Source organism: Myotis myotis, unplaced genomic scaffold, assembly GCF_014108235.1.
Source record: "Myotis myotis isolate mMyoMyo1 unplaced genomic scaffold, mMyoMyo1.p scaffold_m19_p_2, whole genome shotgun sequence".
NCBI lineage: Eukaryota > Metazoa > Chordata > Mammalia > Chiroptera > Vespertilionidae > Myotis > Myotis myotis.
Window position 1 is genome coordinate 93,534,408 of NW_023416324.1, and position 25,359 is coordinate 93,559,766.

General features: G+C 46.6%; 1 protein-coding gene across 2 annotated transcripts; it reads right to left on the reverse strand.

Moving 5' to 3' along the window:
* Nucleotides 1-5,477: 5,477 nt before the first annotated feature.
* Nucleotides 5,478-24,941, reverse strand: LOC118676297 (serpin B6-like). Of its 2 annotated transcripts, XM_036349954.1 has the most exons (7): nt 24,802-24,941; nt 14,853-15,027; nt 12,091-12,240; nt 7,826-7,943; nt 7,327-7,469; nt 6,212-6,367; nt 5,590-5,994 (listed from the first exon to the last, which is right to left on the reverse strand). In XM_036349954.1, exons 2-7 carry the CDS (start codon nt 15,015-15,017, stop codon nt 5,590-5,592), a joined length of 1,137 nt encoding a protein of 378 aa, XP_036205847.1. In that variant the 5' UTR covers nt 15,018-15,027; nt 24,802-24,941. The 2 variants fall into 2 exon arrangements, with proteins under 2 accessions (XP_036205846.1, XP_036205847.1); XM_036349953.1 differs by lacking the exon at nt 24,802-24,941 and having other exon boundaries at nt 5,478-5,994.
* Between the last annotated feature and the right edge of the window lie 418 nt (nt 24,942-25,359).

The window sequence follows — 25,359 nt, forward strand, 5'->3', positions numbered from 1 at the left end:
GGGCGGGCCATGCCTGCAGCTTCACACTGGCCTGGAGAGCACAAACCTCCGGCCTTAGGTGCATTGGCTCGCACCAGTTCCAAGCACTCCTAGTGGCCTGGCCGCTCAGCCTGGGCCTGAAGCCACCAGCCCTTGGAGGGCCCCGCGCCTGTCTGCGCCGGCGCACCCCCCGGGCCAGGGCTTCTCCTCACAGGAAATGTACTTTATTACACTTTGGAAGGCTGGTAGGACGCTTGCAGACTCCTCGGGCTCTGCTGCGAGCAGGAAGAGGAGCCCAGGAGTGGGCCCCCGGTCTCCGGTGGGTGGGCAAGGGCTCGGGAGAGGGGATGGACACCACTTGCCTTCATCCCCAGCCCCCGCTCACCCCCAGATCGCACTCGGGAGTGGGCCCTGTGTCTCTAGTGTGCGGTGGAGGGCTCCAGGAGGCGATCAGCGATTGCTTTGCCTGAGCCCTCGCCCCCCAGGTCGCACATGGGGGCCTGGATGGCGGCTTGCTCTGTCCTAATCTGCCTGCAGTATGCAAATTAGCCACCATCTTTGTTGACGGTTAACCGCCATCTTAGTTGGCAGTTAATTTGCATATCTCGCTGATTAGCCAATGGGAAGGGTAGCGAAGTTACGGTTAATTACCATGTTTGTCTATTATTAGATAGGACTAGAGGCCTGGTGCACAAAATTTGTGCACTCGGGGGGGAAGCGGGGGTCCCTCAGCCCGGCCTGTGCCCTCTTGCAGTCTGGGACCCCTCGGGAGATAACCTACCTGCTAGCTTAGGCCTGCTCCCGGGTGGCAGAGGGCAGGCCCAATCCCTAGGTGCAGCCCCTGGTCGGACTCAGAGCAGGGCCGACTGGGGAGTTGGGGTGCCGCCGCTGTCATGCACAGAGCAGGGCGGATCGGGAGGTTGCGATGCCACCCTCAGTCACGCTCAGGGTAGGGCTGATTGGGGGGTTGGGGCACCGCCCCATCACACTCAAGGCAGGGTCGATGGGGAGGTTGCGGTGCCACCCCCTGTCATGCACAGAGCAGGGCCAATCAGGGGGTTGGGGCTCCTTACCCTGTCACGCACAGAGCAGGGTCGATCAGGGGGTAGGGGAGCTCCCCCTGTCACTCAAAGAGTAGGGCCGATAGGGGAGTTGGGGCACCGCCCCCTGTCACACACAGAGCAGGGCGGATCAGGGGGTTGGGGCACCGCCCCCTGTCACACTCAGAGCAGGGCCGATGGGGAGGTTATGGCTTTACCCCGTCACACACAGAGCAGGGCCCGTGGGGGTTGGGGGGTTGGGGCACCGCACCCTGTCACACACAGCAGGGCTGATCAGGGGGTTGGGGTGCCTTCCCCTGTCACGAATAGAGCAGGGCCAATAGGGAGGTTGTGGCCCCACCCCCTGTCACACACAGAGCCGCAGCGTGATCAGGGGGTTTGGGCGCTGCCCCCTTTCACGCTGATCCGGTGCCAGGAGGCCTCTCGGCTCCACTGATCCCGGTGCTGGGAGGCATATTACTCTTTTACTATATAGGATAGAGGCCTGGTGCACTGGTGGGGTCCGGCTGGTTTGCCCTGAAGGGTGTCCTGGATCAGGGTGGGGGTCCCCACTGGGGTTCCTGGCCAGCCTGGGTGAGGGGATGATGGCTGTTTGCAGCTGGTCACACACCCTTCAGGGTGGGGGTCCCCACTGGGGTGCCTGGCCAGTCTGGGTGAGGGGCTGAGGGCTGTTTTCAGGCTGGTGGGTGACAGAAGCTCCCAACCGCTCCTTTTTTTCTTTTTTTTTAATTCTGGGCCAGCTTTATCTCTGAGGCATCAGCTCTTAGGCCTCTGCTGCTGAAAGCAGGTATCTGGTTTGTTTCGGTTCTATAATTGAAACAATGTATAACTCCAGCTCTGAGATCCCAGCTCACTGAAAGCAGGTTTCTGGGGTTTTGTTTAGCTTCTATATTTGTTGCAATGTTTCAAACTGCAGGCTCAGAGGCCAGCAAGGCAGGCGGGGAACGTTGGTTTCCTCTGTTACTGAAGCAAGCAAGCCTCATGTTTGCTTCCAGCTGCCTGGCTGCCGGCCGCCATCTTGGCTGGCAGTTAATTTGCATATCGCCCTGATTAGCCAATGGGAAGGGTAGCGGTTGTACGCTAATTACCATGTTTCTCTTTTATTAGATAGGATAATTGAAACTTTGTTGCCCTGAGCAGAGGCCACAGCTGGCCAGGGCAGGCAGGAAGCTTGGCTTCCTCCATCACTGGGCAACCAAGCCTCCTGCTTGCTCCAGCTCTGTGGCTGCTGCTGCCATCTGGCTTTGGTTAATTTGCATAAGCAGTCACTCTTATTGGCTGGTGGGCGTGGCTTGGGGCGTAGCAGAAGTGCAGTCAATTTGCATGTTTCTCTTTTATTATATATATATATATATATATATATATATATATATAGCCAAGACAAGACATGGGAGCAACCCAAGTGCCCATGTTGTTGAATGGATAAAGGGGATGTGATATATATATAATGGAATATTATCCAGTCATATAAAAGAAAATCCTGCCATTTGCAGTAACATGGATAGATCTTGAGGGCATTATGCTAAGTGAATTATGTTAGACAAAGAAAGGCCAATACTATGTGATGTCACTTTTATGTGTAATCTAAAATAAACTAACAAAAAATTCATAGATACAGTGAACAGATTGCTTGGAGTGGGTCTGTGAGTGAAATGGGTGAAGCTGGTCAAATGGTACAAACTTCCAGTTAGAGTATAAGATAAATAATGCACAGCACGGTGATTATATTTTATTTTAAAAAATATTTTTATTGATTTCAGAGTGGGAGAGGGAAAAATAGAAACATCAATGGTGAGAGAATCACTAATCAGCTATCTCCTACATGCCCCCCTACTGGGCATTGGGCCCACAACTTGGGCATGTGCCCCAACTGGGAATCAAACTGTGACCTCCTAGTTCATAAGCTGATGCTCAAACACTGAGCCACGCCAGAGGGGCAATGGTGACTACATTTCAAAAAGAAAAGAACAGACCCCACCCACAATATTTAAATATAGCAGAAAGCTTTTATTTCCTATCATTTTTAAGTATTTTTTTATTGTCCAAGAATACCAGTTCATTGTAGAAAAATTTGAACATACTATATATATCACAATAATTAAGCAAAAACTACCCCCAATACTGGAACCTCCTTTAAACATATCAGTGTTTAGATGCCTTGCAGCTCTTCTAGTGCCTGGGAGGCAATGAGATTGTGGATCCCTGCTCAACATGCTTCCAGCAGCCAGATCCTGGGTCCTGTCCATTGTGGAACAAGCCTCTATAAATTCAGTGACACCCCCACTAGGAAGGGAACTCATCTGGGCTCAGGCTCGGGAGGCCTGTGGAGGTGCGTCCAGCTCCTGGTCCTACACCCACCTGGCAGGGACACCCATGGGCAAGTCCTGATACCCTGACTCCCTGCAGCCCACCAGCCAACATATGAGATCAGGGTATGCATAGAGCATGGGCTCCTGCCCCAGCCCCTTCCTCCCAGGCCCTGGGCCTCCACACATCCAGGTGCCAGGCACCCACCTGTCTCTGCCACACTGGTGCCCCTCCTCTGAGAATGATAATGGGATCAGTGGGGTTAGAATCACAGTACCTCCCTCTCTCTGGCACTGCCCTGTGGTTCAGTTCCTAAGAGCCTCTGCTGCACTGGGCCCTGGATCCACACCCAGAGCTTTGTTCCAGGTCCAGCTCGAGACCCACCTTTCAGATGGGAAACGGCAGAGAAAGGAGACTCCTATTAATACAGGAATGTTTCCTGCTCTCCTGCGCTGCTTTGCTGACAACTGTCCTACTGGTGGGAGGTGTGGTCTCCACTCAGCCTCTCATACAGATGCTCAGGTTAAGGCACAGACACTCAGAAGGAAGGTGAGATTCAGTCATCAGTACTGACCGTAGACCCTGGTTCTACCCCTTTGCTAGCTTCCAGAAGTTTGTTGAGGTTAGCCCAGGGCCTCAGATCCCTCCTGGGTTTATTCATTGCTGGGAATTTAATAAAATCATCTAGTAAAACCACGAATGCAAAGCAGGTGCTCAGGAAACATTTGTGAATGGGTGAGACAAGTTCCTCCCAGCATTACCCTGGGAGGACTGTGTTTCGTAGAAACATGGCACAACATATGGGTGTGTATTCTGCTGCAATCTCATCAAAGACGTGGAAGCTTATTCAGGTGACTGTGCCTTTTAATAAAATCATGCATCAAGTGATAACTCTTCAAAGGCACTGTAACAGCCAGCTAAAGTGAAACACCTCAATGAGACCCAAATTGCCTCTTGGAGCAGAACGTGTGTTGTTTATTCTACGCACATGTTTTCTTTTTCACAGCGAAGTTCTTACCTGTATACAGGTCTGTAACAGAACTGCGGGCTTTCATTTTCATAGCTTACCCTGATGTGCCTGAAGCTCCCATCAAGGGAAAGGGAAGACAGACGCCGGAGACCTGCATGCTGAGAGACCTGCATGCTGAGGGACCTGCATGCTGAGGGACTGTTGTACTACACACGACAAATACACTTAATGCTGAGTAGAGGCAGGTGACAAAACCAGCCACCCCCTTCACAACTCTTTCCTCTTCCCATCCACACACAGTATCAATGTTTCCCCAGTCCCAGTCACTCCCAAGGCGAAGTGGCTGAGAAAGTGCACCAGCGACAGAATGCAAATTCGCCTCACAGCAGTTCAGGTCTAGGGAGACCAGGCTCCTGCTGGCTGCAAGTAGGTCAGTGGGGACGTCTCGGTGGCTGTGCCCAAAACATAGCACAGTGCTCCCACGGAACCTCACAGGTCAATTGGTTTCTGTATCACTGAGCATAGGGATCACATTTCCAGCAAGTAGCACAAGTGGCTGCAGAAACCTTAGCCTCCTCTTTCCTAATACTTGCAGTAAAATACAGTCATGTGTATACTCATGAAATTGTCTTAAATTACATCATTGTGAATGGGCCTGTCTACCTCTGGCCCCTGGTAGCAATTTACGGTAGCTATTTCAGGGAAAGGCATGGCTGTGTATTTTAACAGGTATGTGACCACAGATCACAAATGCAAGCTATGGTAAGAGCAGAAACACGTATGGGAAACGGGACTGGTTTCTCAGGGGCTCCAATTAGCTGCTCTCCCAGCTCCTGTGCTGGTTCGGGGGCTCACACGTTTTGGAATAGAACTCTGCCTGCTGAGGGCCTGAGACCTGCTTCCTACAGTTCCTCATAGTCTCTTTTTCAGCTGATCGTGCCAGTGTGTGCAGAAGGGAGGGGAGCGCCACCGATCCCATGTGCCTGGAGGAAAGCAGCTCGGCCAGCGTGAGCGCAGCACTTGGCCCAAAGTGAAGATGGGAGGACACGTCTCAGAGCCAGTACTGCACTGCCAGTGAACCACAGACCCTCCCGAATGGCAATTTCAGGTCCTAGAAAACATTGATGTGGAACACAAATATACAAGGAGTTCTGAACAGGGAACTTCAAAATTAGGCCCTTTATTGTTGGGTTTAGGCACACTGTGAAGTGTCAGAGGAAAGTGGGTCAGCAGGAGACAGGAGAAGGGCTACAGGCAGTGTCGACCATTTTCCTAAGGGGAGGAGAATCGGCCACAGAACAGAATACCGTTGGTTTTGCTGTGCTGGATAAAGAAAAGAAAGGGGTGGTCAGCACAGAACCTGGGCGTCATTCTCGCACATCGAAGGAGCATGATGGCGGCAGTGGCTGCCGCAGCCTCTGTGCCTTCCTCGTTGACCTCCACAAAGGACTTGTGAACGACCTTGGACAGACACAGGTCTCTCCCTGATGACATTCCAGAGAAGTCTGCCTTGTCCTGCTCAAAGGCATCGGTCATGCCCATAGAGTAAAGGACATCCTTCATTTCATAATTCTCCTCCAGTTTGAATCTAGGGAGGAACACTTCCACCTCTTCTTCATCCATCATATCTGGCCTGGTCCATTCTATGAATTTCTCATAGGTGAGCTGCTTTTCCACCTAGTAGAGGAGGATTGAAGAGTTTATAATCAGAACAGTGCTGCCCAGTGGAACCTGGGCTGCACTGTGACTGCTCTATGCTGCATGGCAGGAGATGGCAGTGATGGGAAGTTACATAGCATTAGAAACATTTCCTGGGCAACGCTCAGAACTGCTGCGCAGAGAAGCAAATGTGATCCCCTTGCCTCCCAGCACAATCAGGGCTCAGCACTCTTACCGTTTCCAGGTCAACATGTTCATCGGGAAGCATGATGATCATGTTCAGCTCTTTGCCGACGTACGGCAGCACCAGAATTTTGGTGAATATTTCTCCGACATAGGTCATATTAAAGGTAGATTTTTTAAACATCATTTGCACAGGTTTCTGCTCGTTCTATAAAGGAAAAGGATAAATGTTAAGCTGAAACAAGAACCAGTTTACACATTGGACAAATCAACAGAGCTGGCCACTCACCCCGGAGATACTTTTTTGGCTCCAGAAGACCACATCAGCCCCCTCTTTTGCCAGCTTGATTTCATTGCCTCAACCTCCAGTCACCGGGGTACCCAGGGCTCAATTCTTACACTGCTTTTCTCCTGGTGATGTCATTCAGTCCTGTGACTATAACTAGGATTCCCAAACTTATATTTCTACTGGGAACTCTCCCCGTACTCCAAACTAATATATTTTACTGACTGCTTGACACCTGCATTTGGACATAAAGGAACTTCCAATGTTCCATGTCACACCGGTCTCTTCATATTCCCTTTCAAGTCTGTTCCATCTGTAATTTTCCCCATCTCAGCTGATATAGATGCCATTCATCCCATTGTCAAAAACCCTGGAGTACCCTTGATTCCTGTCTTTCACACCCCACATTTGACTCATTAGCTAACCATTTGATTCTACTTTTAAAATATAATACAAATCCAACTTGTTCTTTCTACCTGCACTGGTACCAGCCTAGTGCTGCTCACTGGGATGACCTTCAAAGTGATTTCCTAGGGGCCCCACCCCCTTGTGATTTTTTTAACCTAGTGGCTAGAAGAATCTGGCACTCAAATCATCAATCAGACCATATCACTCTTTGGCTGACCACCTTTCCGTGGCTTCCCCTCCACAGCCAGAGACTGAAAACTGAAGTCCATAAAACAACCTGCAATGGTGACAAGAGCTTGTCCCCCATGCCCTCTGCTCCCATCTTCCTGCACTCATCTGCTAGAGCCACAGGGCCCCTTGGTGGGTCTGTGGGCAAACCAGGCCCAGTGAGCATGCCCCCAAGACGTGAAAGCACATCCCCTGGACACAGGGACAGGTTCCAAGAGCCTCCTTTGTTATTGCAAAATAGTCACCTTGCTAACTTTAAATGGTCTCTCCTGGGTTTGCTGCTTGCTAAACTGGCTGTCCCAGTTTCCTTTGAAGTAGATGGCATTCACAAGAACCAGAGGAGTACTTTGACTAACTGAATTTGGAGGCAGCAACTCTGTAATTTTACCTGAAAAGAAGAATTAAAGAACCTGTTAGCTATGAGTGTCCTGAGGTTTGGTAATACTCAGATAGGGCCATTGCCCTGTGTAGACAAGTACACAGATGAAGGAATTTATTGTCCCCCAAATATAACCATGGAAAGGGATCCTGGTCCTTAAAACAACAGCAGCAACCCCCCCCCCAAAAAAACAAAAAAACAACAAAAAAAAACTTTCATACATTGATAATATTTCAGAAGTGAATGTTAAAAGTTTACATTTATTTTGAGAAAAAAACATTTGTTTACATTTGATGTTCTTGTGAAGAAATTGACAGTAAGATCGATTAAAATACCATTAAAATAGAATAACAATGTATTTTCACCTTCTGTCTTGTTAGCTACCCAGGTGTTGATATGTTTTCTAGCCTCCTCTGCAGCTTTGAAGAAATCAAGCTCTTCCATCTCCGCTTGGTAGAATTTGAGGCAGGAATCTTTGAAAGACTGGGAGAGACAACAGCACAATTGCATGGCCACAAAAACAAGTAACACCACCAGCTTACTTCCTCATTGTGACAAAAAGAACATATATAATTTCATGATATGTAATATGAGGAATAAATAAATATAACGAGTAAAAATACTGAGGTGCCCTAGCCGGTTTGGCTCAGTGGATGGAGCATCAGCCTGTGGACTGAAGGATCTCAGGTTTGATTTGGTAAAGGGCACATGCTCAGGTTGTGGGCTTGATCCCCAGGCAGGAGGCAGCTGATCAATGAGTCTCTCTCATCATTGATATTTGTATCTCTCTCTCCCTCTCCCCTCCTCTCTGAAATCAATAAAACATATATATTTTTTAAATTTAAAAATATTGAGGAATAAATAAATAACATGAGAAATAAGTAAATGAGAAATTAACCTGAAATCTAATTTCTCAATTTTCATCTACATTTGATACTCACCATTTGATAACAATGGTCTGAATATCAAGTAAACACCATAAGTTGCTAGATCCTTACGGGAGTAGCTGTGCACCAGTGAAATAAATATAAAGACACTAGATGCAGCAATGACAGTGTCACTCCAACAGCCACTGCATTTGCTAAGTGACATCCTGCCCACAGCAAGAGCCACAGCTCCCTCTACATTTCAGAACCAGGGCCTATTGTTCCATATAATGTGGAGAAAATGTGCAATTCTGCACCACCACTCCCAGCACAACTTAGGAAATGTTCCAAATCTAAGCCACAGGTGATTCCTGAGCACTTGAAATATGGCTACTTTTGCTAAGGAACTGAATATTTAACTGTATTTCACTTTAATTAATTAGACTGAAATTTATTTATTTTTAAAAAATATATTTTATTGATTCTTTACAGAGAGGAAGGGAGAGGAATAGAGAGTTAGAAACACTGATCAGCTGCCTCCTGCACACTCCCCACTGGGGATGTGCCTGCAACCAAGGTACATGCCCTTGACCAGAATCGAACCTGGGACCCCTGAGTCTGCAGGCCGACGCTCTATCCACTGAGCCAAACTGGTTAGGGCAATTAGGCTGAAATTTAAATAGCTACATTTGTCTAGTGGCTACCATTTTGGACGGATTGCTCTAGAGCATGAGCGATTCCTCCAAAAAGTTTAAACTATATTTTGTTAATATAGTTTATGAAATGATAATACTAATGAACACCTACATTATGCCAAATAAAAGTAGACAATTTGATGGAAAACAAATATACTGGAACAACTAATTTGTTGACAGTGTACTACGGAATGGTTTCCCAAACTTTTTTTTTTTTTTTAACAGTTTGCAGATAATACTTAATTCCACTTTTCAGTATTGTTTTTATATATTTCAGGACTTCACATTTCTCCTTCTGTATGGCATAAAAGAAGCACTGAGGCACAACAGCTTAGATACAAATCCCATGACTTAATAGCTGCGCACCCTTAAAAAAGCCCCTTAGTCTCCCTAAGCCTCCTTAACCTACCCTGTAAATGAGGCCACAGCAGTGCCTATATCTCAGAGGGTCACTGTGAGGACCAGATGAATTATCATTAGTACTGTTTTACGTAATATTCGATTCTTAGCATGTTGTAGACACTGTATTAAATGATCTAATATATCATTTCATTTAATATTTATATAATTCATGCTTTAACAATTTTACTGCTCTGTTGTTTTTAATTTTTCAATTACAGTTGCCATTCAATATTATATTAGTTTCAGGTGTCCAATATAATGTTTAGACATTTATATAGCTTACAAAGTGCTTCCCCCATAAGTCTACTACCCATCTGACATCATACATAGTTATTACAATATTACTATGTTCCCTATGCTATACTTTATATCCCTGTGACTATTTTGTAACTGCCAATTTGTATTTCTTAATCCCTTCAACTATTTCACCCATCCCCCAACCCCCACACATCTGGTGATCATCACTTTGTTCTCTGTATCTATGTGCTTGTTTCTGTTTGTTTGTTCATTTACTGTTTTTTAGATTCCACATATATGTGCAATCATATGGTATCTGTCTTTCTGTCTGACTTATTTCACTTAGCATTATATCCTCTAAGCACCATTCATGTTGTCTCAAAAGGCAAGGTTTCATTCTTTGTTTTTTTTATGGCTGAGTAATATTACGTAGTATCTATGTACCACCTCTTCTTTATCCACTCATCTATAGACGGACACTTGAATTGCTTCCATATCTTGGCTATTGTAAATAATGCTGTAATGAACATAGGGGAGCATATATTTTTTCAAAATAGTGTTCTGAATTCCTTCAGATAAGTACATAAAAGTAGAATTGTTTGGTCATATGGCAGTTCTACGTTTAAATTTTTAAACAGTAACCTTCATACTGTGTCCCATAGTGACTGCACCAATTTAGAAGCCCACCAACAGTTCACAGGTGTGGAGAGCGGCTACAGCGCTTGGACAGGTTCAAGCCTCGGACTAATGAGAGGGCACTGTCCTCTCGTGGCAAAGCCACATGCAGGTCCGAGCTTGGCGGGCAAAGCCCTCCCAGCACAATTATAGCCAAAGGCTATGGTTGTAAGCTTGACCTTAGGGTCTGAACCTGTGGTCCCAGGTGGCTGAATGATATAGGCTGCGGGAGGTGCAGCAAGTGCTGCCAAAACAAAGCTTGATAGAGTTCTCAAGTGCATGTAATTAAGTAGATTCGAAACTCGAGAGAACATTGTAAGCATCTTGACCATGCCCTTGTTTGCCTTGTGGGATCTGATTATAAAATAAAGACTTGGCTTGCAGGCTGTGGCACTGTCTCTCCATCCCAGAAAAGTGTCCCATCTGGCCCCAACTGTATTCTCTTGTCTGTCTTCTTTAATTTTTTACCGCCCCTCCTCAGGTTCACCCCTAGCCCTGCGGGACACAATTCACACAAGGATTCCTTTTTCTCCACATCTTCACCAACACTTGTTTGTGGATTTATTGATGAGAGCCATTCTGACAGATGTGAGGTGATATCTTACTGTGGTTTTAATTTGCATTTCCCTGATGTTTACTGATGTTGAGCATGTTTTCATATGTCTATTGGCCATCTGTATGTTCTCTTTGGAGAAATGTCTATTCAAGCCCTCTGTCCATTTTTAATTACATTTTTTGTTTTGATTTGGGTTTTTTTTTTGGTATTAAGCTGTATGAGTTCCTTATATATATTAGATATTAACCCCTAATCAAATGTATCACTGGTGAATATCTTCTCCCATTCAGTTGTCTTTTCATTTTGTTGTTTCCTTTGCTGTGCAGAAGCTTTTTAGTTTGATGTAGTCTCATTTGTTTATTTTTTCTTTTGTTTCCCTTGTGCTAGGAGATGTATCCAAAAAAATACTGCCAGGAGTGATGCCAAGGAGCTCACTGCCTATGTTTTCTCCTATGTTTCTAGGAGTTATTTGGGCTTCAGGTCTTACATTTAAGTTCTTACTCCATTTTGAGTTTAGTCTTGCATGTGGTGTAAGAAAGCGATCTAGTTTCATTTTTTGTATGTATCAGTCCAATTTTTTGTCTTTTCACCATTGCATAGTCTTGTCTCCCTTGTCATAAATTAACTGACCATATAGAAGTGGGTTTATTTCGGGGCTGTCTGTTCTGTTCCTTTGATCTATGTGTCTGTTTTTATGCCAGAACCTTGCTGTTTTGATTAGTATAACCTTATAGTATAGTTTGATATCAGGTAGTGAGTGTGATTCCCTCCAACGTTGTTATTTTTTCTCAAGATTGCGTTGACTATTCAAGGTCTTTTGTAGTCCCGTATAAATTTTAGTATTATTTGATCTAGTTCTGTGAAAAATGCCCTTGGTATTTTCATAGGGATTGCACTGAATCTATAAATTGCTTTGGGCAGTGTGGACATTTTAACAATATTAATTATTTCTATCCATGAGCATGCAATATTTTTAGATTTATTTGTGTCTTCTTCAATTTCTTTTATCAGTGTCTTATAGCTATCAGGTACAAGTCTTTCACCTCCTTGGATACATTTATTCCTAGGACCCCTCGGGGGATGTCAGAGAGCCGGTTTCGGTCCGAGTTTGTAGCCCACAAGCTTTCTGCTGTACCACATGACCCCTCCCCACTGCCTGCGGTCTTCACTTCCTTAGTGAAAACAGAATAATGACTTACTAAGTTGAAATCAAAGGACTTTTCTCCGAAGAGCCTGTTGGCAGTTCTAAGCAAGTACTGCGTGCCAGCCCTGTTAACCTCGGCGAGGAGCGTCTGGAAGCCCTGGTGGACATCTTCACTTCTGCCACCACTTTTACTGAAATAAAGTGCCTGAAATAGAACACAGAATAAAAATGTACAACTTCAGTATGCTTTGACTTCAGGGAATTGGATAAAACACTCAACTCTGCCTAAGAACTGTACAGGTCCTCACTACAGACTAAAAGAATAGTCATCCAACTAAAGACAAAAGTAACTTGAAAGCCACTCTTCCCTCTAACACATCCTGTAAGGAGTCAGAGTCCTCCCTGCCTGTACTGGCAGGAGTAGAAACGCCCTTCGCAGACCCAGCTTCTGGGTGCTCCACACTTGTTGTCTGCCTGAAAATAAGGCTGTCAGTGAAGACAGGCTAGTCCTAATATCAAAAGTTGCAGCCTCTCCCCAGTCCTTGGGTCCAGGTTGGCCCTGTGACTGTTCTGACCAACAGAGGACAGGAAAAGGGACACTGGGCCTTCAAAGGCCTGGCAGCTCCACATTTGCTCTCCTGGATCCTAGCCGCCATGGTGTAAGGAAGTCCAAGCTGTCCTGTGGCAGACACATGGAAAGCCTGGGAGAGCATCACCTCAGGGGAAAAGCTACTTGTCAAATGGCAACCTTGACCAGCAGCCAGCACCAAGGCCCCAGGCGTGTGATAGAGGACTTTCTTGGATCATAAGTGATCCCAGCTGACACCATGGAGTCAGCCCACAAAATCTGAAAAATAATCAACCATTGTTATTTCCAATCACTAAGTTTTGGGATGGTTTGTTTTGCAGCCGTATAAATCCACACAGTAGTCTAGACATAAAGTTATGCCATAACAAAAATCTAATACGTGTATAGCACTTGCTTCGAACTTAGGCAGCTGTCAGAGGCTGGATGGAAGGAAGGGAGGAGACTGTGAGCAGAGGCTGGAAGGACAGTGAAGAAATTCTTACTGGAGGCTGGAGAAAAGGAGCTCACGGAATGGACTGGCAGAATTGGACAGACTGTCATCTGCAATGATGGGAAAGCTTGGGCATTTTGCCAGTGAACCCCGGATCTGGTTTGGGAGAAGTCCGGAAAGAACGTGGCTCCTTTCAGCTCCCTGGGATAAAGTACGGGAATGTAAAGGTGAGCTAAAGATTGCTTCATTTTCAAGCAGAAGCTAAAGGAAATATTTCCAACCTAGGACTTGTGGGGTAGAAAATAAAAAATGTTTCTTATTCTCAGCCTCTCCAGTGGGCAAGTGATTCTAAAAGTACTAGTAAGATATGACCTCAGGGCAATTGTAAATCCAAGGGCCAGGCCTCAAGGGCAGAATAAAGTTCATTTTGTTAACACCTTAGAAAGATTAAGTGCCACATAGACCCTCCTGCTAGGCAGAGAAGCCTCTGAGCATCTTCAGGACACTGTCCCCCAGCACACAGTCCTGCCTCAAACAGGTACCCAGCACGTGCTTTTGTTCAAGGAAACAGATTTAAGTTGACATATACAATATCCCACCACTGTTTAGAAGAACACCTGCCGACACCTTTTCTTGGACTTCCAGCTTCCAGAACTAAGAGGAAATAAATTTCTGCTGCTTCAACCACTTAGTGTGTGGTACTTGTTATGGCAGCTGTAGCAGACTAAGACACGGCCCCCACAATGTGTGAAGGGTGTGTCCACTGCAGGTATCCCACCCGGTGTCACCACTGCATACTGGGGGGTGAGAGGGCAATAATTTATCTTTAGTTCACAAAGCTCTGCACCCAGGAACCACACCAAAGAGCCTCAGTGGCCTTGTTCTTCCTAGACTTTAAGCCTGAACCTGGCCCATGATGAAATCAGACTCCGGGCAGTGGGAGGGGTGAGTGTACTTTTCCTATGGGAGGGCTGAGAACCATTAGGAGCCAGCGGGCAGATTGTGGCAATCAGAGAGGGACTCTGATGAGCTAATGCCTTAGTCTTCAGGCCCTGCATACCACTCTGGAGGCAGACTCAGGGACTGGCCATGTGACTGGCTTCAGTCATGGGGCATTAGGATGTGTGACAGAGCAGAGGCTTGAAAAGCACTTGCACATTCAAGCTTGTCCTCCTGGAAGCTTGGAATTGTGCTATAAAGAAGTCCAGGCCAGCCTGCCAGAGAGAGACCATGTGGGAGGCCAGGCCAAGGCAGCACGCAGGCGGCCATCTGCATGGAGGAGGCCCGAGGCCTACACCAGTGACACAGCCCCACCAAGTGGAACAGGACCACCGTCCAGTCCACTCAGAGCAAATCTTCACCTTAAGCACTAAGTTTTTTGGGGGTAGTCACTCAACAACAAAGAACTGAAACACCATTGAAAATTTTTATAGTTAAATAAGAAAATTAAAATAAAAAATGTTAACACTTGAAAAGCAGTTGACAATACCCAAAGATTATTGTGAGACTCAACCTGATCTTGTGGCTTATGTCTACTCACAAAGTCCTGCGCAAACCGCTACCAGCAGTTGGTGAAATTGATTGCTTTCCCAAGTAGAGGGTGCCACTTATCCCTAACAGATGGCACTTGCCCCAGGGCATATGCCCAGGGCTGACACATCCTTCCCTGGCAGCATTCCACCCACAGCCCTGCCACACTGATAGAGAGCAAGTACGTTGGGATTTGAAAGGTGGAAGACCAGTTAACTAACAAATTAATAGTATTTCCTGTTCCCCAGAAATGGTGTCAGACACATACCTGGACCATCTGGGCCGCAGTGTTTCCACCTGCCCCCATGAGGACCATGGCCAGGGCAGAGGAGATGCTGAAGGGCGAGAAAAACACGTTTTTCGATTTGTCTTCACCCAGCTTTTTCAAAAGGTTTATGGCAAAAGTGCCATTTGCTTCGGACAGAGTATCCATGATGGCGAGTCTGAAACGATGGACTTAACATCAGTATCACATAAACTAGGCTTACAGTTGACTGCATTTCAGGCTGTTAACAGTGACCACTGACACTCTGGTTCAGTCAGCAAACAGGTGTACATTAAAAACTCTATTCCTTTGGGGGAACCTCAAAGTTATTTTGTGTTTCTAATTTTAAGTGAAAAAAATTGAAGTTATGTTTATAATACAATCCTGTTTTGTGGGGGGGAAGCAGGAGAACTTCTATCTATACATGTGTCTGTGAGCCCAGAGAAGGTGTGGACAGTACACACTCAACCTCTTACCTAGTTACTTCCTGGGAGAGACATTAGGAAAGGAGTTATTGGCTTTTGGTTCTATTTCTGCATTGTTTGGTGTGTTGTATGAACTTATATGTATCCTCTATAATAAAAGGCTAATATGCAAATAGACTGAACGGCAGAACAACTGGTCACTATGATGTGTACTGGCCACTAGGGGCAGATGCTCAATGCAGGAGCCGCCCCCTGGTGGTCAGTGTGCTCCCACAGTGGGAGTGCCACTCAGCCAGAAGCCCTGAGCCGGGCTCATAGCTGGCGAGTGCAGTGGCGGTGGCAGGAGCCTCTCCCACCTCCGGGGCAGTGCCAAGGATGTCCGACTCCTGAGGGGAGCGGGCCTAAGTAGTCTGTTTGACATCCTCTGAAGGCTCCCAGACTACAAGAGGGCGCAGGAAGGGCTGAGGGACACCCCCCCAAGTGCACAAATTTCATGCACTGGGCCTCTAGTTACTTTATAATTTAAAATTCATTCATAATTATACCATTGTGATTAAAAACAGAAAAGTAGCAAAGGGAAGGCCAAATATTATAGGCATGTCATTGGGAAGCTTCACCAGGAAGTTAAAGCTTTACACTCCCCAGGGATCCAATGGAGGAGAGATAGACACATGCCCAGTAAAGTAGGGGTGACATGGGGAAGGTGCTTGTCTGTCAGTCACATTTGGGAACAGAGGTCATTGGCCAGAATGGGCATGGCCACTGTAAGTGCAGGAAGATTTGGAATACTTAATTTCCTGAACAAAGAAACTTCCTCTCTTGTACTCTTGGTTGCTCTTGGTGTGTTGCACTTGACTCCAGGCTTACCAAGCTCTCCCACCCCTGTTCCCTGGCATTTGTCTACATGGCCCACACCCATGTGAACCCCCAAACACAATGCCTAATGAACCATAACTAGCCTGATGCTGAACTGGACCTGGCTGCAACATGGAACGGAAAGTCTGGACACTGGCTTTGCTTTTACACTTCTTCTATGACTGAAATGGGACTTTGGAAACACAGAAATATAATCCCATACAAATAAAAATCACTCATCCTCTTGTGTGAGTCTCAGAAAATTCTTTTTCTTGAGATATCATAAGGACTCCACCCCCAACACTCAGTGGGGAAAGGGATACCCCAATTTCCCCAATAACAAATGCAATCACAAGTTACATAAGAAAAGATGGTTGAATGTTTTTTAGTTGTTTTTTGTTTGTTTTTGCTTTTAAAAAATATGTTTTTATTGTTTTAGAGAGAGAGGAAGGGAGAGAGATATATAGAAACATCAATGAGAGAGACACATTGATAGGCTGCTTCCTGCATGCCCCACACTGGGGTTTTAGCCACAACCTGGGCATGTGCCCTGACTAAGAATAGAAACAAGGACCTCTTGGTTCATGAGTCGATGCTCAACCACTGAGCCCTACCCGCCGGGATGGTTGAATGTTTTAAGATGTAGAAGAGAAGACTCCATTTCAGAGATGTGAGCCACTGTGAAAGGACTGACATTAACTATAGAGAAAAGGGGTGGGGGAAACTGAAGGGGGCCAGCTCCAGGAGAGGCACAGTCAGAAAGGAAGGGTCATTCCTGAGAATGAGCTGTGGGGCAGCAGACTGGAAAGTTAGCTCAATTGGTTAGAGGTTTTTCCAGATATACCGAGTTTGTGGGTTTGACTCCCATTCAGGACTCATACAAGAAGCAATCAATGAACATATAAGTAGACCAACAAATCGATGTTTCAATTTTTTTTTAATCCCCACTAGACGATATTTTCTCCATTGATTTTTCAGACATAGTGGGAGGGATGGACGGGGGAGAGAGAGAGATAAATATCGATATGAGAGAGACATATTAATTGGTTGCCTTCCACATGCACCCCGACAGGGGCCAGGGATCGAACGTGCAACCAAGGTACATGCCCTTGACCAGGAACCAAACCCTCGAACCTTCAGTCCTCAGGCTGACACTCTAACCACTGAGCCTACCTGGTCAGGGCTTTCTCTCTTTCCCTGCCTCTTTCTATAAAAACAAACAAACAAAAAATAATAAATAACAAGTGGAGGCTCCTGGGGCGAGATGGGGCCTGGCTATTCTCTTTTGGATAATCTCAGAAATAGCCACCTGGAAATTAACCCTAAATTCCAACAGATACATAGGAAAATGAGCAGTCATTTGTCAGAGCTGGCCACAGCTATTAACAGGCCCACTGTTCTGTCTTTCTCACTCTATGACTCCTGTCATTTTAATTTAGAATATCTCAAAATTTTTCTTGTCACAAGCTAAGGAACAGACAGGCTCACCTCAGGGCTAATGCCCTGTCTTTGCACTGCTGCCCTAAAAGCCATTACTTGAGGAAGAGCCTGAAGAGTGTGTTGGGAGGAGCCAGGTGAGAGGACAGAGGCAGTTGAAGGGCCCAGGCAGTCCAGAGTTGCAGGTGCAGCAGAGCAGGCCAGGAAGGAGGGGCTCTGTGGGGAGCAGCTCGAATTAAAACATTGACCAACTCATATTTCCCAGTCAGAGGTTGAGGAAATTACTCATCTGAGCAGTGGGTAGGGCTGGAGAGACCAGGAGAGAGGAAGGCAAGAGCAGCTGTTTCCACGGAGTGGAGGGTGAAGGCGGGAGACATCTGGCTGAAAGGCCTGTGGAGGTTGCAGAGTCAGCCATTCTTCCCAGCAGGCCTTGACGGTTACAACTGTGGGCACTGAATATGGCCCTAAAGCTGTGAAGGGGACCAGAGTTCTGCCACCCAGAAGCTGCCTTTTGGGATATTGATTTTAAGATGGGTATTAAGAAACAAAAGACTCAAAAAGAACCTTTGACCTCCCCCTTTTCTGCCTAAGAGATTCAGATGGAAAGGCTGCATCAAGAGGGAAACTCAGGGTGTTCTCCTCAGCCTAATCTGAATTAAATATGATGTATTGGAAGGCACCAAGCAGGGGCCTGGAAGCTAGATCACCCCAGAGTCCCCCTGAGGCGAAAATTTGCCTACTATGTGTGTTCTTTTCCTCAACTACCTGTAAATTCTCACATCTGATATCTCCTCTTTTTTCCTTTGTCCAAAATGACATATATACCAAACTTTGCCCCATTTTGGAAGTTCCACGCCTATGTGAATTCCCCATGGGTATGTATTAAAACTGATTTTCTCCTGCTAATTTGTCTTTGTTAACTTGATTATTAGCCCAGCTAGAAGAACTTAGAAGGTGGGAGGAAAGTATTACTTTTTTTAGCTCCTAGGTGAATTGAGAAAGGACAGAGTTTTAGGGCCCTGTGCATATTAGGTTTGTTGCAAGTTCAACTGGCCAAGGAAAGATCCCACAGGTCCACTCATTACCCCATCCAAGACTCTTACCATCCACACACTTTTCACCGTTAGGAATTTCACTAAAGTGTACTGATGAAAATACTGTTAGCATAGGCAGCTAAGAGTTAACACAAGAGAAGAGAGCTAGACTGGCTAGGCCAACTGAGTCTGGAAGTTACACTTAATCAGGCTTAAATCTGAAGTCACAGTTACAGACTCCCCAGCAGGTAGCCAAATCTCTGCCAAGGGGATTAACACCCCTCCTGCTTTTCAATATCCCCAGGAGTCAACTGGCCCAGTAGCAGAGACTGCCAAGGGGGAGGGATAAAACAGCAAAGGAAATTCCTTTACCAGATATGAGCACAGTAGAGGCCAAGATGGTGAAGCAGATCTTTGGGGCATGTGCAGTGGGAGCCAAAATGGTGACACAGAGGGGTGGAGTCTAGCCTGGGAAAAGATGAGGGCAAGGAACCCCAGAGGATTCAGGAAAGAGGCCTGATTGGAGTGAGGGCCCAACACAAGCCGGAGAAACCCAGGAAGTATATTGGATAGTTTGCAAGCAAGCCTACTCATTCCCGAAAACCAAGAAAATCTATGGAGCATTATAAGGGCTCTCAGAGCAGCTGCTACTAGAGCCTGCCCCTCCTCTACATCCCCAAGGGTGTATTATTTCCCTTCAACCCAATAAAGCTTGCCACTATGCTTAAACTTCTCCCACACAAGTGCCCTTTGAAATTCCTTTCTCGCACACCACAAGAAACCATTTTCACTGGCAACAACAGAGAGCACAAAAACAACCATTAGGTATTTCATAAGCTACAGGGGAAAAACACACCTTTAAGTGCCCCCAAACAGAGAACCACTTTAGATTTTGTCACATTCACGATAGGATATTAATGGAGATATTAATATTTTAATATCATATTAATATCAAATAAATACATAAAATTAATTTTAAAAGAAAATATAAAACTATAAATACAATTTCAAAATATTTTCTATGTAAATTAAATTAGGAAGAAAAGTACATGTAAGCATAATTTATAGACAGAAAATGGATAGAAATACTGTATAGCAAATGTTTCTGATTTATGGGTAAATTTTCAAGTTTTTTATATTTTTCTGCATGTTCACATTTTCTACAACATTCCTACTTCTTTTTAGGTGGTTGGTTGATATTTCTTTTTACAAAATTATATACATACACTTAGTTTAAAAATTAGTGCCCATCGCCCAGCCAGTGTGGCTCAGTTGTTTGAGCGTAGTTCCATGCACCAGGAGGTGGCAGGTTTGATTCCTGGTCAGACACATGCCCGGGTTGTGGGCTCGATCCCCAGTAGGGAGTGTGCAGGAGACAGCGGATAGATGATTCTCTCTCATCATGGATGTTTCTATCCCTCCCTCCCTCTTCCTTCCTCTCTGAAATCAATGAAAATATATTAAAAAAACAACATTTTCAAAAACAAAAACAAAACATAGTGCCTATAGCAATACTACAAGAACAGTTTGTCTTATCTATCTTTAAATTGCCTGCTTTCCCTTGGAAATCACAGACCCTGGCCTTTATCCAGATGGCTTATAAACCTGAACTACCTAATACATCCTCAGGTCTTATATAAAGTACCTTAAAAAAAACATTTATTCACAAGCATAAAAACTGGGTGTTAAGGTTTTATTTTTAATGAGCAATTTTATATATGTACTAGAGCCCCGGTGCATGAAATTCGTGTACTGGGGAGAGGGGTGTCCCTCAGCCCAGCCTGCACCCTCTCCAATCTGGGACCCCTCGGGGGATATCCATTGCCGGTTTAGGCCCGATCCCACAAGTCTATTAAAAGCCATGGGTCTATTTTTTTTAAAAATATATTTTATTGATTTTTTACAGAGAGGAATGGAGAGAGACAGAGAGCTAGAAACATCGATGAGAGAGAAACATCGATCAGCTGCCTCCTGCACATCTCCCACTGGGGATGTGCTCGCAACCCAGGTACATGCCCTTGACCGGAATCGAACCCGGGACCCTTCAGTCTGCAGGCCGACGCTCTATCCACTGAGCCAAACCAGTTTCGGCAAAAGCCATGGGTCTATTAATAAACCAGCAGTAGGACATCCCTCTCACAATCTGGGACTGCTGCCTCCTAACTGCTCGCCTGCCTGCCAGCCTGATCACTCCCTAACCACTCCCCTGCCAGCTTGATCGATGCCTAACTGCTCCCCTGCTGACCCAATCACCCCCAACTGCTCTCCCCTGCCGGCCTGGTTGCCCCCAACTGCCCTCCCCTGCCAACCTGGTTGCCCCTAACTGCCCTCCCCTGCCAACCTGTGCCGGAAGCTGGTCCATCCTTGCTGCTTGACACAGTTGCTGCAGGGAAGAAACATCTGCACAGCAAATGTTTCAAGGGACCTGGCATGTATGGCATACTGTTCTTAATATGTTTGCTCCCCTTCTTAGTGCTATGTGTTTTAACCAAGGTCACCTCTCCAAGAAAGGTTGTTTCCCCAGGTGGGGATTTTTCCCTGGAGTTAGGGATTAACAGGACTAAGGAAGGGAATAAAACCCCTTAACTAAGTGCCAGTCAGGTAATTAATCACTTTAACTACGAACAATCATGCTTAAGCTACATAATCTTTACTTAGGCAGTTACTTCCTTGTAACTTAGCAGAACAATAGAGTAGTGACCTTGGAATGGAGATAGCAAACGCCCTAACCTTTGGAATAGAATGTATAGGATTAAAAAATCAACTGGTATAAATACAGATGTAACAGGAGAATAAAGACAGAACCTGGCTGTAGAACCTGGCTAGAGAACCTGGCTAAGCTGCTGATCAACTGAACGCTGTCTCCATGTCATTCCTTCTTCGCCGACTCCGTCCACACCTTTGGGAACCCCTGGACCTGCTGGGGTTGGACCCCAACAGATCTGGTTGCCCCTAACTGCCCTCCCCTGCTGGCCATCTTGTGACCAATGGGGGTGGCCATCTTGTGTGAGGACATGATAGTCAATTTGCATATTACCTCTTTATTATATAGGATGTGCATGTCCTCAGTACTTCAACCATATGTAAACAAGTCTAACAAATCTATCCTAGCACCATTTTTCCCTACAGCACCACTCGTGACTTTGAGGAGTTTATGTTCATAATTGATTTTATGCAATTGATCAAGTCTTAATAATTTTTTAAACGTGTTACTAATTGTGCTTCTTGCCTTCTTGGATTAAGCATGCCTTAGTTTCCCACAAAATTGAACCATTCAAAGATTGGTGTAATGGAGACCTGGGCTCCTGCTTTGCCCCTTTTTTTTCTGTGTGTGTGTGTGTGTAACTTCTCTGAGCAGCAGTAATCTGTTAACAGAGGATGATTCCTTCTATGTCTATGTTTACTATAAACATTAAATAAACTAATTCCTAGCACAGTGGGTAGTAAATAAATGTTGGTCAATTACGCATTATTTTCTTTCTTCTGATGTCTAGGTTTAATCTCAGGTCCAGCAAATTTGGGAATGTAAGGTGTGTGATCATCTGGGGTCATATAATACTAGTATATGCTTGGTGTGATATAGGGTTTTCTGGGTATAAACCAGTAATTTTCAACCTTTCTCATTTCATGGCACACATAAACTAATTACTAAAATTCTGCAACCACATCAAAAAATGTTATAAAAACTATGGGTATAATTTTGATTTACCAAAAATAACAATAATAGTAATTGTTAGGTCTGATCAAATAATTGAATCGAAACCCCCTCCTCTGGGAACTGACCTTTAGGCCACTTCACAATGGACATCCCATTTGCTTAGACCACATTCCACCTGCTAAGACCATTATCTCTCCCCTCGGAGTTAACCAGAACCTGGACCTGCACAGAGAATTCTCTGCCCAGAAAAAGCCCGCCTAGAGTCCTTTAAAACCTCTGACTCCCAGTCCCTGGGGGCTGGTGCCATTTTGGGGCTCAGCCCATCTGGTTTTCCAGATAACCTAATAAATTCATAATTCTTTACCCCCTTTGGCCTCACGCATTTCTCCTTTGGTGACTCTAACAGTAATTACCTACCCTCTTTGCTCCAAAGTGACTTTTTAAAAAAATCAGGTGCCTATATTTGTATATAGAGATTTCTAGTACCAAGAATTCACCAATTAGATGCAATCCTATTATGCGACGTGACCAGTAAGATGCAACTCTATTATATGACCTATATGTTTATGGTTCAAGACAGGGTAACACCAATCAGAAAGGATATATGCACCCATATGTTCATAGCAGCACAATTCACCATAGCTAAGATCTGGAAACAGCCTAAGTGCCCATCAGTAGATGAATGGATTAGAAAACTGTGGTACATCTACACAATGGAATACTATGCTGCTGTAAAAAAGAAGGAACTCTTACATTTGCAACGGCATGAATGGAACTGGAGAGCATTATGCTAAGTGAAATAAGCCAGTCAATGAAGGAAAAATACCACATGATGTCACTCATTCAGGGATAATAAAGACCATTATAAACTTATGAACAATAATAGATACAGAGGCAGAGCTGCCTCAAACTGATTGTCAAACTGCAGCGGGAAGGCTGGGGAGGGTTGAGGGGCAGGAGGGAGGGGGGTAAGAGATCAACCGAAGGACTTGTATGCATGCATATAAGCATAACCAATGGACATAAGACACTGGGGGGTAGGGGAGGCCAGGGGATTGTCAAGGGCAGGGGGGAAAAAAGGACACATATGTAATACCCTTTGTAATACTTTAAGCAATACAAAAAAAAAAAAAAAAAGAGACAGGGTATTCACACCACAAGGCTATTGCTGTGTTGGCAATTGTCATTTTTTAAATTTGATATTCTAAGGGAAAAGAGGTCAATACCCCTGACTAATATCTTTGACAAATTCTTGGGGCACACTGGTTGAAAACTGCTGGTATAAACAGACAGCAATGGTGATTTCATTCATTCTTATTGCACTCTACTGTTACTAGCTAGAGTTAACTCTCATATGCTGAATTGTAATAAATGACTTGGATTGGAATTGGCCTCATATAATTGTAAATACTTGGGCTACTGGCCTCGAGTATGACTAAAATTGCACCTTTTCTCTCTGTGCTGGCATAAAGTGAAGGATGTAATTACTCACTAGTCATGACATACTGGGACACACCCCATAATACTGATAACAGCAGCCACTCATGTTATCACAGTACACATTGCCTAGCCCAGCAAGACAACCCTGCAGGATGTTAATCCAAAGGGTACTTTTCAATCCCCATTTCACCACATAAATCCTAAACCACAGAGGGGCGGAGCAGGCAGCCCTGACTCATCCCTGTGTCATGAGGTACAACGCGGCCCAGGAGGCACAGTCCCAGCGCTGACCCAGCTCGCCCCGCGGCAGCTGAGTATTCCTGGCGCCTGTGGATTTAATTTGCTAGACAGACCTCTCCTTTCCGAAGCTGAGCCTGTGCAGAGGGGCAGGAGGGGAAGGGAAGCGGCTGAAGTGTCAATTACTTCCAGCACCACAACCCCATGTATGATTACAAGTTTCCCCAAGTCCTCTTAGCCCTGAAGACACTAAAGCTAGTAATATTTTGCCCGCAGTAAGTTTAATAACAAGCAGGGAAGTGACAAGATCTGGAATGGGCCCACGTTTATCTACGCAGGCCTGAGTGACCTCACAGGACAAGCCACACCCGGCGGGCGAGGCCAGGCCGGCCGGAGCGGGAGCGGCGCCTCTGCCTTCGACCCCTGGGCTTCTCTACGCGCCCCACCCCGCGCCCGCCTTCATCCACCTGCTTCCCCCGTCCCCAGCCGGGTTCCCAACGACCCGCACCCGCAGGACGCGTCCTCCGCCCCGCCGCGGGGCGGGGGGGTCACCTTGTGGTCGAGGGGCGGGCGGGGTAACTTGCGGCCCCGGGGGCGGGGGTCGCGGGCATCACCTGTGGCCCAGGGCCCCCGCGCAGCAGCGGGCGAGGCTCGGTGCGGTCCCCATGCCCGCCGGCCGCCTCCCCTGCGGCGGTGCCGGGCGTCTCGGCGGGACGACACTCCGCGTCCACGGCCCGGCGGCCGCGCACCCTCACCGGGTGGAGTCTCCGTCCGCGGCCGCCGGGCTCGCCCAGGGAACCCGAGCCGCCGGCTCCCCACCCCCGGGCCAGGACCGCCCGCGCCGGCGCCCTCCCCGACTCGCTCACCGGCCTCCCGGGGGTTCTCGGACCGGAGTGTCGGCGCCTGGGGAGCGAGCAGCGGCAGGAAGCGGAGCAGCCGCGGGGCCTCAAATAGCGGCGGCGGCGGGAGGGGGGCGGAGTCGGGCCGCGAGTCAGCGCTAAGTCCGCGGCCCCTCCCGGTCCGGGCGGCAGGGAGGCGGGCAGGTGACCAGGTGAGCGCAGGTGCCCGGAGCCGCACCCAGCAGCCCGAGGCTGGCGGCTCCGCACGCGCTCCCCCTGCCGGAGGGGCCGCTGCGGGAGGGGCGCGTGTCCTTCCTGCGCTGGTTGTAGTCACCTCGCCCGCGGAGCCACCAGAGACAATAATCAAACCAAGGCCCGGCTCTCCCGAGGATTTCAATCGGGAGACCACAGTGCGAGACCCACCAGCGTGGTGTGGCTTTGCAGAAACTCAGTTATGCCCTCGGTGACCAGAAAAGTGCCGGCTCCTCCTACACAGACCAAGTTTTGACCGCGCAGAACAAGTTTAAAAGGAGCAAACCCCACCCGATGCTGTGCATTCAAGGTCTCCCACACTCCTTTGGCCTG